Here is a 17,881-nt window from a genome sequence, read left to right as displayed (position 1 = left end):
CTCAATACTATATCAAGTGGTGGTCGCTTGGAGTTGTGTGTCAATCGCATATTAACATACATGTCAGTTATGCTCAGGCACCAATCATACACTTATTCCTCATAAATGACATTTGAGCATATTCGTTTCCATTCTAAAGCACAACACAGAGTTTATCATTCCGGTTTTTGCAGACACAACACACTTTGTGTTAAGCGACTCACCCTCGAAACACGCGATCTCACTAACAAAAAATACAACCTGTTGCTACAAATGGTTATTACAACTTTTAGACTGATCTTGCGAATAGTGACAAAAAAACGAGTTCTTGCGTTAAACTCAAATTTAGAGTAGAAGTTACTCAATATCATTGATGATAACTACCATAAATCAAATAAACATAGATTTCCCAGTGTAATACTAATGTAGTTGAGCAACCCGTGACACCAAAAGCACCGTCTGGTGGAGAATGGGTGCGTAAATGCTCCTAAAATGCATGCAAAAAGTTGCCTGCGCATTTAACACAACCACAGTAGCTAATGGAAAAAAGTACACCCGTTTGTCACTAGAGGTGCTGTTAGTGTCACCGTATTGTGAGAAATCTATGTTTATTTGATTTATGTAACTACTCAATTTTTGACGTTTCCATGTATCATTTGAAAATGAGTAACTAGTACTCAAACTCTGAGTAACTTTTTCTAAGCGTGATAGCCACTGAGATGACAGGTAAAAATCCGAATATCTTCAGACCAGAGATGCCAGGAAAAAATTTCAAAAATCTGCATACAGGGTCTGTAAATCTGAAAAATAAACTGCAGTATGTCTTGCTGGCAGCAATTTCTCTATAAAGTACACAGCAAAAAAAAATCTTGTAATTTCACATCGGAAAGTATGCACATAAACTAGGTTTGAAATGTTGCGTACAATTACATTCATTTCACGTTACACGATAACGATGTACTCTTGTATACGTTTTAATCCAAGATCGACGTATTAGAGACTTGCGTACTAAGAAAACACAAAGCTGAGCAACGTAACAAATACCAACGGAATGCGGAACAACGTAATCAAAAATACGTATACAATACATATACTTTATTAGATTACTCATTATTTAATTCTTTTGTTAAAGAAAAGCTTTGACATTCTAGTTACTTACTGAAACGATTTCGTCTTCTGATATAAATTAGTAGAATTAAACATTTTTGACGTTGCGTTGAAGAAAAGTCGACCGACGAAGACTTTTTTAATAATGTTAACAAAAACGTCCCACGTCCCATTATAAATGGCAAGTTTTGGTTTGAATTTTGAATACAAGTAAAAGAAAAAATCTATTGAATTTTAGCTAGTTTGGTTAAAAGTGTTCGAACTGGTTGTTGTTATTTACCTACTATTGTTGCAACTGATCTGGTGCCTTTATCAGGCTTAAGTTTCAGTGAAAATAACTGAAAAACTCTAGAGTTTTTGAAACTACAGCAGGATATTTGTAGTACATATCGCGACCTGTAACAGAATTTCGAAAGTTAGAATATTCGACTTTTGACGTACTATATTTCATATCAACTAATGCGAGAATAGGAGACGTAGTCGTTGTATCCAAGATGGTAGCATCATTCTGTGTATAGTAAAAAAAATTTCATTGAAATTAAAACTGACACAAATTATGCATCTATAACATTAAGATTACTGAATATGCCCTAAGGGCTTATACACACTATATCAATTTAAATAGTATCATTATTTTTAATATTCTATTACTTACACCAAAACTGACCAAGACTGTAGAAAAATCTTCCTTCAATATTTTTGAAACGCCAACAAAAATTTACAAGTCTGTCGCAGTCGTTAATGTGCATTTTTTTTTATAGATGTACGTTCTCGAAACTTGAATGAGTCTTTTCCGCTTAGAAAAATAATTGTCAATAAAGCGTGTGTGATTTATCCCAGTTGCACGTTCAAAGTGATGTTTAAGTATAGCGATTTGTTTTAATATGATTTTTATAAATCTCCACCACCGCATATTGAGCAAACTATATCCATTTCAATTATCTGAAATTTAAATGTGATATTGATAAGAATCATTTTTAAGTGTTGACGACAAATTAATAACATAACACACATATATACATACATAGAATAGCTATTACAAATCAATCAATCGTAAAGCTAATGTGATTTGGAGTAATTCAATTCAAATTATGATATGTTTCGTCTAAATTGATACTTTTGCTGCCCTGCATCAGTCATCATGTTACCAAAATATTCGTTTCCCAGATTTTATGTACACATTATAGGCGACATCCTTTTTTGCACATTGAAAATCGTTCATACGGGTTTGTGAAAATAATTTTAATCCATTGCACACATCAATTAGTACCGGTACAGACCAGGCATAATGTCGTACTGCATATTCCACTAGTATCACGGGAAAAAGATTTAGTTTGAAACTACCAACGAAAGCTACAAAAATTATTGAAAATTTATCAACCCGTTTAGTGACATTTTCTATTGTAAATTGCTGTATTGCATCGAATCAACAAATTACAAAGTTTGTACTGTTACTTACCAATTTATATTTGCACAAGAGCACGCAGATAAACAAATTCATATAACTGACGCCATGAAATGAAAAACAATGCACACATAAGAGCTCTGCGTCACTTTTGTGTGAATATTACACACTTTTGTGTATATGTACACTGTATCGATAATATATCACAAAACATCTATGTAATATTCTGGTAATATGCTGTGTATGACACGCCAATAGGGATGTCGTAATATCGATCGATTAATCGAGTAATCGATTAATAACCCAGATAATCGAGTAATATCTGATCGGTTAGCCTAAAACTAATATTCGATTATTGAGCTAATCGAATAATTAAAACAATCCCATAGTAAAAATCGAAGGAATAATCGAGTAATCGATTATTAACCCAGATAATCGAATAAATTTCAATCGTTTGAATCAAAAGTCCGCACAACAAAAAATGTCTGCAGCACTATACACGCAGAGAAAAAAATTGTAAATATAACCAAATTTGGGTTTCACGCAACTATTTTTTTTGTTAAAATAGTGACAAAAGAAAATCTGGTTTGATATAAATAATATTGCTGCTTGAAACTACAAAACATGATAATCAATTTTACTCAGTGTGTTAGTTTGTTTCAAACGACAATTTGATAAAAACAACAAATATTTCACTTGTGCGTTCCTGTCAATTTCTTGATAAACAATTTCACAGTGAATTCAATTTGAAAAATTTGTTACGAATGAACGAACCTTCGATAAAGTTAAGAATTGTTGCGCTTTAAATTTACAAACTTTTTAGTTGAAATAAATTACCTTAAATTTAGCTATTTCAACTAACGCTTTTGTTTGTTGAAATCATACATTTTTGTTTGTTTTTAAAAATAAAATGATTTCTTTAAAACTAATTTACAAAGTTATATTTAAAACTACTTTTATTTCGATTTATATTGGTTTAAAAATTTCTAGAAAACAATTATTTTTAATTTTGAAATTTTTTAAGACGCTTCGTCATTCCCGTTGCTACACGATCGAATTATTCACATACCATTGTATGTAATTGTAAAGCCCTGTTTCTTAATTTTTATAGCATCCAAACGATTCGGTGCTCCATCAGTCCGACCAATATAGAGAACCTGCATCAAATATTTTTGGTAAAGAAAATGTTTTATGTAATGTTATACAAATTTTTAAAATATACTTTATCATCAATACATACACTTGTACCCTTAGGACATGAAAGAAGCAGATCAATTTTTACTTATGAAACGCGTACAAACTTCTTCCGTGGGAGACAATAATGTCAATAATGGTGTATACGCGCGAGAAAAAATTGTTCTGGTTTACATGAAATAAAACTAACACGGTTCATTTAAACAGTAAACTTAGTTGTATCATTACACAAATAATACCATAGATAAATTGAACCAAGTTTTTTCTAGATGTGAAGTTATAGCAGGATTGAGTCAACGAGAACACTGCCGGTAACATTAATTCAACTTTGGTTGACATGTAAAAAATTGTTAGTTTATTTCAACAATAAACTCATTCGGAACAATTATATTTTTGGTTTGGTTGGACCATAATTTTGATTCAAATCAAACAGAGATCATTGTTTTTGTTGAAGGGAGAAATTGGTTTGAAACAATCATATTCTAGCTTGAAATGAATATAAATCAAATTTAAAAAACTACTAACTGTTTTGTTATTTTAAACATGCTCAATTTCTCTGCGTGTACCCCAAATCTGCAGACCTGGCATCTCTGCTTCAGACAGACTTCCGTGAACTTACCGACTAAAAAGCTCACCGACCAAAATTCTCATTTTTAAAAACTCTCTCACAGAAAAAGCTTAGTGGGAAAAAGCTCATAGAGAGACGAATCCCCATAAAGAAAAAATACAATGCAACGCCTCGCATCCTAGTGGTGGGAATCGTAAAAAATGGAATTCAGCGACCAAAATAGAAACATTGCTACCAATAATTCTTAAAATAAAGTAAATTAATAAATGAAATCAAGAATTTTCATTAAAACTGGAATAAACTGAATGATCATGCCATGATACCTAATTTATTTTTTTATGTTTTAGACGAATTAGTCAGATTCAAGATAAAAAGTAGGCGTGCAACACATATTAGAAACATGATATATGGGAACACAAAAAAGCCAAGCTGGCATACTGCTGAGAGCTGAACATATCAGCAATCTTTTCAGCAGTATGACAGCTTGGCTATTTTTGTGTTCCCATATATCATCTATTCGAAATAATTTAGTGAATCCATAGTTACTCATACTCTTCAGCATATTACTCGACTCTGACCCTTTTCCCAGAGCAACCATTATGCCTGAAGAGAGCTGAACATATCAGCAACCTTTTCAGCTGTATGCCAGCTTGGCTATTTTTGTGTTCCCATATATCATCTATTCGAAATAATTGAGTGAATCCATAGTTACTCACACTCTTCATCACACTGCTCGACTCTGACCCTTTTCCCAGAGCAACCAGTAAGCCAGAAGAGAGCTGAATATATCAGCAATATGCTCAGCAGTATGCTAGCTTGGCTTTTTTGTGTTCCCATATATCATGTTTCTAATATGTGTTGCACGCCTACCTTCGATCTTGAATTGGAATAATTCGTCTAAAATAAAAAAAAAATAAATTAGGTATCATGGCATGATCATTCAGTTTATTCCAGTTTTAATGAAAATTCTTGATTTCATTTATTAATTTACTTTATTTTTAGAATTATTGGTTCTAGTAGCAATGTTTCTATTTTGGTCGCTGAATTCCATTTTTTACGATTCCCACCACTAGGATGCGAGTCGTTGCATAGTGTTTTGGCATTAAAAATGCCTTACTCTTCGCTATACGGGGCCGGGTGTCAATTAAAAGTTTCAAAAATAGCTGCGTAACCTTTTTGTGTCATAATTTTGAACGTTAATAGCTCAGTTATTTGTTGACGGATTGATATAATTTAGCAACCAACCGATTTGGAAACTTTTAACTTAAACATGTATGATAACGTCGTTTCAGTATTTCAATAGTATACTATTAAAAAAAATGGTTAGAGTGGACCTATGTTTTCATCCACCAATCCCAGCTGTACAAAATGACGTCAACTTCTTTTTCGACATAGGAGGCTTTGCGTCATGCAGAAAAAACACCGCATCATTATGCGTAGTATGAAGAGAAATCTATAAATATATGCAGCACAATATTTCTTTGCCTAGTTGATGTTTGACTGTGAAAGAAACAAGTAGCTCGTCCAGTGAGCTGATGACTGGATTGTATATGCGTTCACTTGCTGGATTGTCGCTTTTGCATTATGTGTTGGTGAAATTTCCTGTTGTCTGCGCAACACCGTGTTCGCTTGAGTATCTTATATATCATATAGCTATTGAAGAACCGAATCAGCGTGGTTACAGATTCTTTTGAAAATTCCCTTGTATTTAGCAAATTTTTGGTCGATTTGGCCATTAAAAATGCCTTACACTTCACTTTCCCGAAGCTGTGTGTCAATTTAAAACATGCAAAACTAATCGCGTAACATTTTTCTGTTATAATTTTGAACGCTTATAACTCAGTCATTTGTTGATGGTTTTGTATAATTCAACAACCAATCGATTCGAAAACATTTACCATAAACTTATGAGCTAACTTCATTTGAATATTTCAATTGCATACCATTGAAAAATTGGTTTGAATTGAGTATTTTATTTTGGTTCTCTGGTAACTATCAGGCCAATTCATATCTATCGGCGATAGATTTCTTGGAGCTAATTTGCAGCGCTTCCTCGATGATTTGTTGATGGATTTTCCTCATTTAAATAATTCGAAATCTTCAATATTGTACGCTTAAAAATGTTTTAATGTGTCAACGGATCGGTTGCACACTTAAATCTTTATTCCCATACGAACAAAACGGTGGAGCGCAAATTCAGTATAAAGTTGTATTCGTCTTTTTCATTGAATGTGACTGAACAAGTTTTGTCCCAACAGGAATTAAATGCTTCAAAAGATTCAAAATTACATTCTGAAACTTGTCTAAAAGCGGCCTTCTCGGTTTAGTAGTATAAATGAGTTCCACAGGCACACATATACAGTACAATTAGATGCAATATCATATAGTATCAAAGATAAACTCAAGGTAAGTTTACCTGCGAAAAACAATAAGCGTCTGATGGCTACACGCGTTGTAACTATGACAAAGTTCATTCATGTGTTAATAACACAAGTTACAATATGAACAAAATTTCGGAAATTTGTTCAGTATCCATTCCGTATATTCCTAATGTGCCAAAGTCCGATTCAGTATTTTAATAGCATAAGTCCGATCATCGGTCCGATTATCGGACCGATTGAGCACGATATGGGGCCGATCGTAGCGCTTCGATCGGCCCGTCATCGGACAATTCTGCACCATTTGCATCAACCGCGTCGACCTAAAAAAGCTTTATGTTTACATTATGTATCGCTAGAGAAACAGAGCGAAGGAATATCAAACAAGGCATTTTCGAGCCAACGTCTCACCGATAGGATGTGAAAGAGTGTTAAACATTCTTTGTTTCGATAATAGAGGCTTTAACCTTGAGGTCATTCGCCTCTTAGGGCCAGAAAAACTCTGGTCCTATGTTCGGGGTTGGAAATCCAGCCCCGATATATCCCATCCCCTGAGTATCAGAAATCCGCTCTCTGCTTAGGTATATCTTCACTCTTTTGTTCTACCGATACACTATGTAAGCTTGAAACGCAATCAAAAGCTTTCGTGCACGATGCGTCCGATGTTCGGATTTACTGGGTACCGGCATACGCATGGCTGCCAGATGGCTGACTAAACACTGCCAGCTGGAGAAATATGGCTGGCAGACATTCTGGTGACCGACTGCCAGATATACAACTCAAACGATACAACCGTATCCACCAGGATTTTTGCACATTGAAATCTTTGACATTTTCAGCGAAGGTGAGAAGATGAAAACGCTCGGCTAACTTAGATACAGGCGACCAAGCAGGCGACTTTGTTTTGTCAAATTGGATTTGACAACCGTCACTGAATCAATTTTGGTAGCCGTCTGGTGGCCATGGCTGCCCAGGTAGCTAAAACGCTATGCGGGTAGTACATTGATTGCATCCAGAGATGCCAGATATTTTCATTGGATATCTGCGTTACTCTCTATAAAAAGTCTGTATTTAACTGTATTCACTCTTGGAGAGCTCGGAAAAAAATACCGATAATTAACGGATCGTACAGATAAATACCGATTTTCGGTTTTAGCTTGGATAGACATGAAAAAAGGTTGCTGTGGGACCTTTGCTTCCCAAAATGAGCTTTGGTGACATTTTCCTGGTACTTAGGGCATATTCAGGAGTGTTCTAGTTCTAGATGCATAATTTATGTCAGTTTTAAAATTTAAATCTATAAATTATAACAAAATAAACTGGCAGCCCCAGCAGCGTTTTATCTGTGTTTCAAATATAGAAAAAATAGAACGGCAGTGTATACCAGTTTTAAATTTGACAGTAGAACTGGTCGAATAAATAAAACTAAAACGGATTGCTGGGGATACGTTTGTTTCAGTTTCATTTACATTATAGACCACTCATATGAATCTTGCAGCTGCTGAATTTGCTCTTATGTTACGGGATTCTTATACCGATCTGGAACAGATAGATATTTGAGCCAAATACAGATTTTGGGAAAAATGACCTGGCAACGCTGGACACAGCAAAGAAAAAAAAATTTATATTGTCCACCAATATGGCAAAAGAATCATTGTCTTCGAGTCAAAAAGTGTGGAAACCCGAATGTAAGTTAATTTTATAAAGAAGATGATTTTTTCTCTGTAAAATATGTTTTTATATATGTAGTATATAAAATTCAACTAGAAGCACCTACACCAAACGCGGTTCATTGCGAACACTTGAATGAAATTCGGCCAGATTTCTACGGTTGCGAGTACCATGGCACAATGAACCACAAAGAATGCAATATTATACTCTCCGATAAGCCGGATGGATCATTCTTAATCCGTCGAAGTCCTGGAGCTGATGGATTTTGGACATTGAGTTTGCGATTCGCCCAACAAACAAAACACTTCAAAGTTTATCATTCGAACGATAAGGGTCACTTCTTGAAAGAGAATTTTAAAAAATTTGTCACTGTGCAAGACTTAGTGGCAGATGGACTTATAGATTTCTATATGCAAATGCATGCTGGACCAATAATACAACAAATGATGTGTCAAACGAAAAACTGCTATGAACAAAGCCCTTATATGACTCTCAATAGACGTAAGTTACGAGTCCTGTCTAATGAGCTTCGGAAGTCATCTAAACTAGCTCTGCATAATAATGATAACACCAAAGTCAATGTTGCTAATAGTCTTGATAGTATATCCGCAAACATGATAATACATGAATCTATTGAATATGCATTACCTGGAGTATATGATAAACTACATGCATTCAAGACGCACACCTTTAAAGGGCTTAATTGGTGTGAATTTTGTGCTAATTTTTTGTGGGGGTTTACATCACAAGGCGTTAAGTGTGAAGGTCAGTGTAAATACTCAAGCCACAGACAGAGTTAGCATAGAGAGCTGAGTAGAACTTGGTGCTGACCAAAGCGTAGAATGTACTTACAGCCAGAGCTGCCTATGTCTCAAAATGATAAATCTGTTTATCATGGTGCATAAAGTACATGACAATCCCAATGAAATATCTCCAAAATCTGTCAGTTTTAGGAAAAAATCTAGAAATCTGAATTTTTCTAAAAAGTGAAAAAATCAGTAATCTGCGACACAGAATTTTTATTGCAAATAGGATACAAAAATCGGTGGTTTTACAGAAAAATCTGGGAATATGGTAATCTTGTTTACAGCTAATCAAAGGGACGTTGTCAGTGTGAAGCTGAGCAGTTTTCTCGTTTGTACTATTTCTTTCTACCTTTGATGGCTCAGACCTACTGCCCCATACCCAGTGAAATTTGTCGACCCGCATAAGGCCGATCATCGGCCCGATTATCGTACCGATTGAGCGCTTCGATCGGCCCGTCATCGGACAATTCTGCACCATTTGCATCAACCGCGTCGGCCTAAAAAAGCTTTATGTGTACATTATGTATCGCTAGAGAAACAGAGCGAAGAATTATCAAACAAAGCATTTTCGAGCCGACATCTCCCCGATAGGGTGCGAAAGAGTGTTAAACATTCTTTTGTTTCGATCATAGAGGCTTTATACTTAAGGTCATTCGCCTCTTAGGACCAGAAAAACTCTGGCCCTATGTTCCAGCCCCGATATATCCCATCCCTTAAGTATCAGACATCCATTTTCTGCTTTGGTATATCGTCACTCTTTTGTTCTACCGATACACTGTGTAAGCTCAAAACGCAATCAAAAGCTTTCGTGTACTATGCGTCCGATGTATTAACGCTTTTACTCTGATATAATCACTTTGATTTGCTGCAAGTCTTTTTTTCGCTATTGGTCTGCTGATGTCAGTCACCAGCCCGGCTACGCTGTTTGCGCCCACTTCTGGCTGCTTTAGGCTGCAAACAGAGTGGGTGCGAGAAGCTGAGCTGAACTGGTGACTGACATTAGCAAACCAAGAGAGGGAATGATACTAGCAGCAAATCAAAGGGACCCTGTCAGAGTACAAGCGAGAAATCTACTCAGCTTTCACTCTGACTGGGTCCCTTTGATTTGCTGTAAGTACATTACCAAGATCGCCTCAGTTTCTTGCGCTCACTCTGTCTGCAACATTAGAAATAAGTAATCGTTGCAATAAATGTAATTTCGAGATGTTCCTGCTTTCAGAACTTTTTAGCCATTCAGAATAACAAGTACAAACATATCGTTTTAAATATTTTTGCGCATTTTATACTTGATTAGACTTGCGACAACCGATAGCGGATTTTGAATAAATCAATTACAATCGATTCTGACGAAAACGTGAGTACATTTGGCTAATTAAAGGTTGAAGAAAACGCAGGGTTTTGCATGGTACGGTGGATTGATTGGTTTTAATTTGCTTAACGTGCAATCCAGTTCCTTCGCGAATTCTGTTCGCGATTCGAATAGTGTGCTGGCTCATACGCTGACTCATGAGCTGGATTGGGGGCTGGCTCGTGTGCTGGCTCATGAACTGACTTGAGTGTCCTCTCTTGTCTTGTCTCTTGTCACTAGTGGTACTACACAAATCAACACTATTGTTAATCAAAATGATTAGCGGCTTTCACATGAAGAGATATTATTGTCAATACTCGACATTTTGACAATACTCGACATGATTGACAATACTTTTGATGTTGAATAATCGTGTGCATACAAATAGGAATGACGTGCTGACAAAGGATTGACTGAATAATGGGCTATTATTGTCAATTTTTCGTGAAAAAATAGTAATATCGAAAGGAATGAGATTTCCTCCATATTATGTTCCGAAGTAGTTTGACAATTCTTTTTATAGTGTAGTGGAAAGTACACAAACCGTTTAATATTACATACTCCACTCCTAAACATGTCGGTTGCAATATTGAATGCTCATTCGTAACCGAATGTTCGAAGTGAGCACACGCGTTTTTTTAACAATCGACATCGGTAAGACGAAGGTGCCTATCACAGCAGAGGCTGTAGTATAGGCATTAAATAAAAGTGATAAAAAGTAGCATCCCCGCAAGTGAGTTCTGTCTGTGCACCGGTTTTGTATCGGTATCAACAGTAGACGCTATTGTGCTATCCTCGGGCAGCAGTTATTTCTATTGTTTGCTACCCGCATCGCAGCAGCCAAATCCTGAGTCAAGGTCACGCTGAAGCACAACGAAGGAGTGAAGGAGCAACTCACCTAACAGCTTACCGTGACATACTGTTAAGTATTTTCTCAAACTTTTTCTTTCAACTTTTACTATTCATATATTTTCTTTTCATTTTATTTCTTTCTTTCTCATTTCAAGTGCGGGAGACTTCTTTACTCCCGCACTTTAAATATGAATATTGATGACAGTGGGGGTGTCTCGGAGGAGGGCGAAGCTGAACGAATGAACGAAGAACATTTAGATGCTGAGTTTGCTTTCGAGATGCCATCTACCCCTCCTATACCATCTCCCCCTCCGATACCATCTCCCCCTCCGATACCATCTCCCTCTCCGATGCCTCCATCTCCCTTTAAGATGTTGCCTGCTCGCCAAAAAGTTTACCAAGACGATGGCTCGGGGGGTCCGTGGGTGGTATACTTCCGGCCCAAATTAAAGTCTCTCAGAGTTTTAAATATTGCTCGGGACCTGGAAAAACATTACTCGGCAATAAAAACAATAGATAATGTTTCGCCAAACAAGTTACGCGTTGTTGTGTCCGACCTGAAGCAAGCAAACGAGATTGCTACCAGCGAGTTGTTCACGAAGGAGTACCGCGTGTACGTCCCGTCTCATGTGGTGGAGATCGACGGTGTGGTCCGTGACGAAAGTCTGACAATCGAAGATCTGATGAAGGACGGGGTATGCCGTTTCAAAAACCCCGACCTTCAACCAGTGAAAATTTTGGAGTGCAAGCAATTGCACTCCAAATCGATAGATGGTAAATTTTACCAATCGGACTCATTTCGCGTGACTTTTGCCGGATCTGCACTTCCAAATTATTTGGTAGTGAGTGGAGTTCGTCTACCTGTTCGGCTGTATGTACCGCGGGTAATGCATTGTACAAGCTGCAAACAGTTAGGTCATACGGCAACCTATTGTTGCAACAAACTGCGATGCGGCAAATGCGGAGAGGCCCATGAGGACGATCTCTGCAGAAGAGCAGTGGAAAAGTGTTGCTACTGCGGGGAGAATCCTCATGATCTTTCGGTGTGCCCTACGTACATACAGCGTGCGGAGAAATTGAAGCGATCCGTGAAAGAACGTTCCAAACGTTCTTATGCGGAAATCTTAAAAAGAACCACTCCATCGACCCCTGAGAACTCGTTTGCAATCTTGCCAGTTGAAGAGGATACCTCTGACGACCCAGGCGAAGGACCTTCCTACACACAGGTTGAAGGAAGCAGGAAAAGACAAAATCTGGCTTCTCCCAAGCTTCCTCGTAAAGGCCTCAGACTGTCCTCTTCGTCACAAAAGAACCAAACGGAAACAAAAAGTGCTGACTCAAAACCGAAGCAAACACCTCCTGGGTTCAAAAAACTTAGGGATGATAAGGAGTACCCAGCACTTCCTGGGGCATCAAAAAACCCGAATGACCCCAAAGCACAACCAGAAAATGCAACAAACGCTGGATTATTGAAATTTTCTGATATCGTGGACTGGATATTAACAGCCTTCAATATTACTGATCCTCTGAAAAGCTTCCTAACTGCTCTACTGCCAACAGTAAGGACATTTTTAAAACAGTTGACTGAACAATGGCCCCTCCTTGCAGCGATCGTATCTTTTGATGGATAATTTACCACTGAGAATCGAAGATATGATCATTGTGCTTCAGTGGAATTGCAGAAGTATCATCCCAAAACTTGATTCTTTCAAACACTTAATACATACTCATAATTGCGATGTATTCTCCTTGAGTGAAACTTGGCTTACTTCTAACATCAACCTCGACTTCCATAATTTTAACATAATCCGCCTGGACCGAGAAGACTCTTATGGAGGGGTACTTTTAGGGATTAAAAAGTGCTATTCATTTTATCGTATTAACCTCCCCTCGACACCGGGAATTGAAGTTGTTGCTTGCCAAATTAATATTAAAGGCAAAGATCTATGTATAGCTTCTATCTACATTCCTCCCAGAGTCTCGATAGGGCATCGTCGGCTTGCAGACATCATAGAACTTCTTCCTTCACCGCGGCTGGTTTTAGGGGACTTTAACTCGCATGGTACAGGATGGGGCTGCTTATATGATGATAATCGTTCTTCGTTAATCCAAGATCTGTGTGACAACTTCAATTTGACTAGCGTTCTCCCAACCCATGGTGGGACAAAGAGTGCTCAGAGCTGAAAACGAAAAAAACTTCAGCCTTCATCTCGTTTAGAAAGAACGGAACTCCAGATAATTATCGGAAATACGCGGCGTTAGAATTTCAAATGAAAAGTCTGATTAAAGCTAAGAAACGCGGTTACTGGCGAAGGTTTGTTGACGGATTAACGAGAGAAACAGCAATGAGCACTCTTTGGAATACGGCCCGTCGCATGCGCAATCGAAATCACGCGAACGAAAGCGAGGAATATTCTAACCGCTGGATATTTGATTTCGCTAAGAAAGTATGTCCTGATTCTGTTCCGGAACAGAAGATATCCCGCGTCGCGACATTGAATACAAACAAAACACCGTTTTCGATGGTAGAGTTCTCGCTTGCGCTCTTGTCGTGTAACAATAGAGCCCCGGGGTTAGACAGAATTAAATTCAACTTGTTGAAAAATCTGCCCGACTCTGCCAAAAGGCGCTTGTTGAATTTATTCAACAAGTTCCTCGAGGGTAATATTGTCCCACACGAATGGAGAGAAGTGAGAGTTATTACTATTAAAAAACCTGGAAAACCAGCCTCCGATCACAATTCGTATCGGCCGATTGCTATGCTTTCCTGTATTCGGAAATTGTTGGAGAAAATGATTCTCTTCCGTCTAGACAATTGGGTCGAAACAAATGGATTGCTTTCAGGTACACAATTTGGGTTCCGCAGGGGCAAAGGAACGAACGATTGTCTAGCGTTGCTCTCAACAGAAATTCAAATGGCATTTGCTCGTAAAGAACAAATGGCATCAGTTTTCCTCGACATCAAGGGGGCATTCGATTCAGTTTCCATTAACGTTCTATCTGAGAAGTTGCATCAGCATGGTCTTTCACCAGTTTTGAACAACTTTTTATATAATCTATTGTCCGAGAAACACATGCATTTTGAGCATGGTGATTTGACGACAAAGCGATTCAGTTACATGGGTCTTCCTCAGGGCTCATGCTTAAGCCCCCTTTTATACAACTTTTACGTAAATAACATTGATGAATGTATCAACACATCTTGCACGCTAAGACAACTTGCCGACGACAGTGTTGTGTCTATTATAGGACCCAAAACTGCCGATCTCCAAGGACCATTGCAAGATACCCTCGACAACTTGTCGACATGGGCTTTTCAAATGGGTATCGAGTTCTCTACGGAGAAAACTGAGCTGGTTGTATTTTCAAGGAAGCGAGAACCTGCGCAATTACAGCTTCAACTAGGGGGTGAAACCATAGCTCAGGTTTTCACATTTAAATATCTCGGGGTCTGGTTCGATTCCAAAGGTACCTGGGGATGTCACATTAGGTATTTGAAACGAAAATGCCTACAGAGAATCAATTTCCTTCGTACAATAACCGGAACTTGGTGGGGCTCTCACCCAGGAGACCTGATCAGGTTGTACAAAACGACGATATTGTCAGTAATGGAATATGGATGTTTCTGTTTCCGCTCCGCTACGAATATTCATTTCATTAAACTGGAAAGAATTCAGTATCGTTGTTTACGTATTGCCTTGGGTTGCATGCAATCAACCCATACGATGAGTCTTGAAGTGCTGGCGGGCGTCTTACCGTTGAAAAACAGGTTCTGGGATCTCTCATATCGACTGCTAATCCGATGCGACATTTTGAATCCGATGGTGATAGAAAACTTTGAAAAGCTCGTCGAGCTTAATTCACAAACCCGTTTTATGTCCTTGTATTTTGACTACATGGCTCAGAATATAAATTCTTCTTCGTTTGTTCCCAATCGTGTTCATTTTGTGGATACTTCTAATTCTACTGTGTTTTTCGACACATCCATGAAAGAAGAAATTCGTGGAATCCCGGATCCTGTACGCCCTCAAGAGATCCCAAAAATTTTTAATAATAAATTTAAAGAATTCGACTGTAATAAAATGTTTTACACTGACGGATCATATCTAGACGGGTCCACTGGCTTCGGTATATTCAATGTAAATTTCACCGCTTCCTATAAACTCAGTGATCCAGCTTCAGTTTACGTCGCAGAACTAGCTGCAATTCAGTATACCCTTGAGATCATTGACACTCTGCCCACAGATCACTACTTCATTGTATCGGACAGTCTCAGTTCCATTGAGGCTCTCCGTTCAGTGAAGCCTGGAAAGCACTCACCGTATTTCCTGGGGAAAATACGGGAACAATTGAGTGCTTTATCTGCAAAATCATACCAGATTACCTTGGTTTGGGTCCCCTCACATTGTTCCATACGGGGCAATGAGAGGGCGGACTCGTTAGCCAAGGTGGGCGCACTAGAAGGTGATATCTATGAAAGACCAATCTGCTTCAATGAATTTTTCAGTTGCTGTCGTCAGAAAACTCTAGCTAGCTGGCAGAATACATGGAATAGTGGAACTCTGGGACGATGGTTACACTCAATAATCCCACAGGTATCGACGAAAGCTTGGTTCCGGGGGTTAGACGTGAGCCGAGACTTTATTCGTGTAATGTCAAGGCTCATGTCTAATCATTATATGTTCAGCGCGCATCTCCGTCGTGTGGGGCTCGCTGAGAGTGGTGTCTGCGTTTGCGGTGAGGGTTATCATGACATCGAACATGTTGTTTGGACATGTGTCGAGTATTGTGATGCCAGGTCCCAACTCATAGGTTCCCTTCGGGCCCGAGGTATACCACCCTTCGTACCAGTCCGCGACGTCTTGGCAACTCGAAATCTTCCTTATATGACTCTCATCTATAACTTCTTGAAAACTATCAATGCTCAAATTTAGTGCTCTCCCTATCTCTTTCTCGTCTACAGCTCTACCGCACTCTTCTTTACGTTGCTGGAAGTATGGCCTGTGTAAACGATGCTTCGGAGCATGCATCTGCCTTGAACTGACTGAGTTGCTGGAAGCTACCCAAAAACGTCACATCAACGTCAGAACACACCAACGAAGCATCCCAATCCAGAATAATCTCTTCATTGCTACAAGCTGAAAAACATGAAGATTCATCGAACGCAAAATGTGTCTAAAAGATGTATGCCACAAACCAATGATGTATTCAAATTTCAATTCAATACTGTGTAGGTCCCACCCTCCCTATGTCCCCTTACTAACTGGGGAGTATGCCGCCCCGTAATACGGCATCCCTTTCTCTCTCCCTAACAACAAGACAATCGGCCACGTTAAGCTAAAGCAAATGAGCCTAATAAAAATTTTATTTGAAAAAAAAAAAAAAAATATTGAATGCTCGTAACGCTTGAATTTTCGAAAGGAATTGAGAAAAGAACACTATATACAAATTTATTGATATATTGAAACGGTGTTGATAGTAATAGCCCAATATTATAGTCAATATTCAGTACTTTTACCTTTTGCCTTCCTCATATAGAAAGGTTATGCAATCACTGTGAAAACCGACTTTTGAACCGAGGCCCGGAGGGCCGAGTGTCATATACCATTCGACTCAGTTCGTCGAGTACGCAAAATGTCTGTGTATGTGTGTGTGTATGTGCGTATGTGTGTATGTAACGTTTTTTTGCACTAAGTTTTCTCGGAGATGACTAAACCGATTTTCACAAACTTAGATTCAAATGAAAGGTCTTGTGGTCCCATACAAAATTCCTGAATATTATTTGGATCCGACTTCCGGTTCCGGAATTATGGGATAAAATGTGCAAAAAAATGTAAAAATAAGTGCACTAACTTTTCTCAGAGATGGCTGAACCGATTCTCACAAACATAGATTCAAATGAAAGGTCTTGAGGTCCCATAAAAAATTCCTGAATAGTATTTGGATCCAACTTCCGGTTCGGGAGTTATGGGGTAAAATGTGCAAAAAAAAGAAAATATGTTTTCTAACTTTTCTCATAGATGAAAGGTCCTGTGGTCCGATGCGTAATTCCTGAATTTTTTGCGGATCCGACTTCCGGATCCGGAAATATAGGGTAAAGTGTGTTGAAAATTGTATACCATCACTTAAAATGGGGAAAAACCTTAAAAAATTTCTAAAGCGACCTCAAATCTTTTCCAATTGATAGTTTTTATCAGTAGACGGTCAAACAAACCGATTTCGGTTATTCTTTTAAGAATTGAAGAACATTATTTTGATGAATACCACAGTATTATATATGATATGATATTATATATAGTATGATTGATATGAGAAAGGCATCATTACACCACTAGGTGGATTAAAACAGGTTATATATATATATATATATATATATATATATATATATATATATATATATATATATATATATATATATATATATATATATATATATATATATATATATATATATATATATATATATATATATATATATATATATATATATATATATATATATATATATATATATATATATATATATATATAATAGGTTTAGAACTCGCTCAAACTTTAGAAAAATTTTTCGAG

General features: G+C 37.7%; 2 protein-coding genes and 1 long non-coding RNA gene across 3 annotated transcripts in view; 2 read left to right on the top strand and 1 right to left on the bottom strand.

The window, feature by feature from the left end:
* Nucleotides 1-1,091: 1,091 nt before the first annotated feature.
* LOC131432990 (uncharacterized) lies at nucleotides 1,092-2,022 on the bottom strand. The gene is made up of 3 exons (XR_009230005.1): nucleotides 1,742-2,022; nucleotides 1,544-1,594; nucleotides 1,092-1,482 (listed from the first exon to the last, which is right to left on the bottom strand). It is a non-coding gene; the product is annotated as an uncharacterized LOC131432990 (long non-coding RNA).
* A 6,150-nt stretch (nucleotides 2,023-8,172) lies between these two features.
* The window catches only part of LOC131432821 (beta-chimaerin), an 80,660-nt gene continuing 70,951 nt past the window's right edge, over nucleotides 8,173-17,881 (top strand). The window contains exons 1-2 of the mRNA XM_058599357.1: nucleotides 8,173-8,319; nucleotides 8,381-9,067. Coding sequence (XP_058455340.1) covers nucleotides 8,271-8,319; nucleotides 8,381-9,067 — 736 coding nt within the window. The 5' untranslated portion in view covers nucleotides 8,173-8,270. The remainder of the gene's footprint in view (nucleotides 8,320-8,380; nucleotides 9,068-17,881) is intronic.
* The window catches only part of LOC131432822 (slit homolog 1 protein), a 465,006-nt gene continuing 456,143 nt past the window's right edge, over nucleotides 9,019-17,881 (top strand). The window contains exon 1 of the mRNA XM_058599361.1: nucleotides 9,019-9,067. The gene's annotated coding sequence lies outside the window, so the exon portion shown is untranslated. The remainder of the gene's footprint in view (nucleotides 9,068-17,881) is intronic.

The sequence above is a fragment of the Malaya genurostris genome, chromosome 2, assembly GCF_030247185.1.
Source record: "Malaya genurostris strain Urasoe2022 chromosome 2, Malgen_1.1, whole genome shotgun sequence".
Taxonomy (NCBI): domain Eukaryota; kingdom Metazoa; phylum Arthropoda; class Insecta; order Diptera; family Culicidae; genus Malaya; species Malaya genurostris.
The sequence above is the reverse complement of the archived record's forward strand: the minus strand, read 5'-3'. Positions and strand labels throughout refer to the sequence as shown.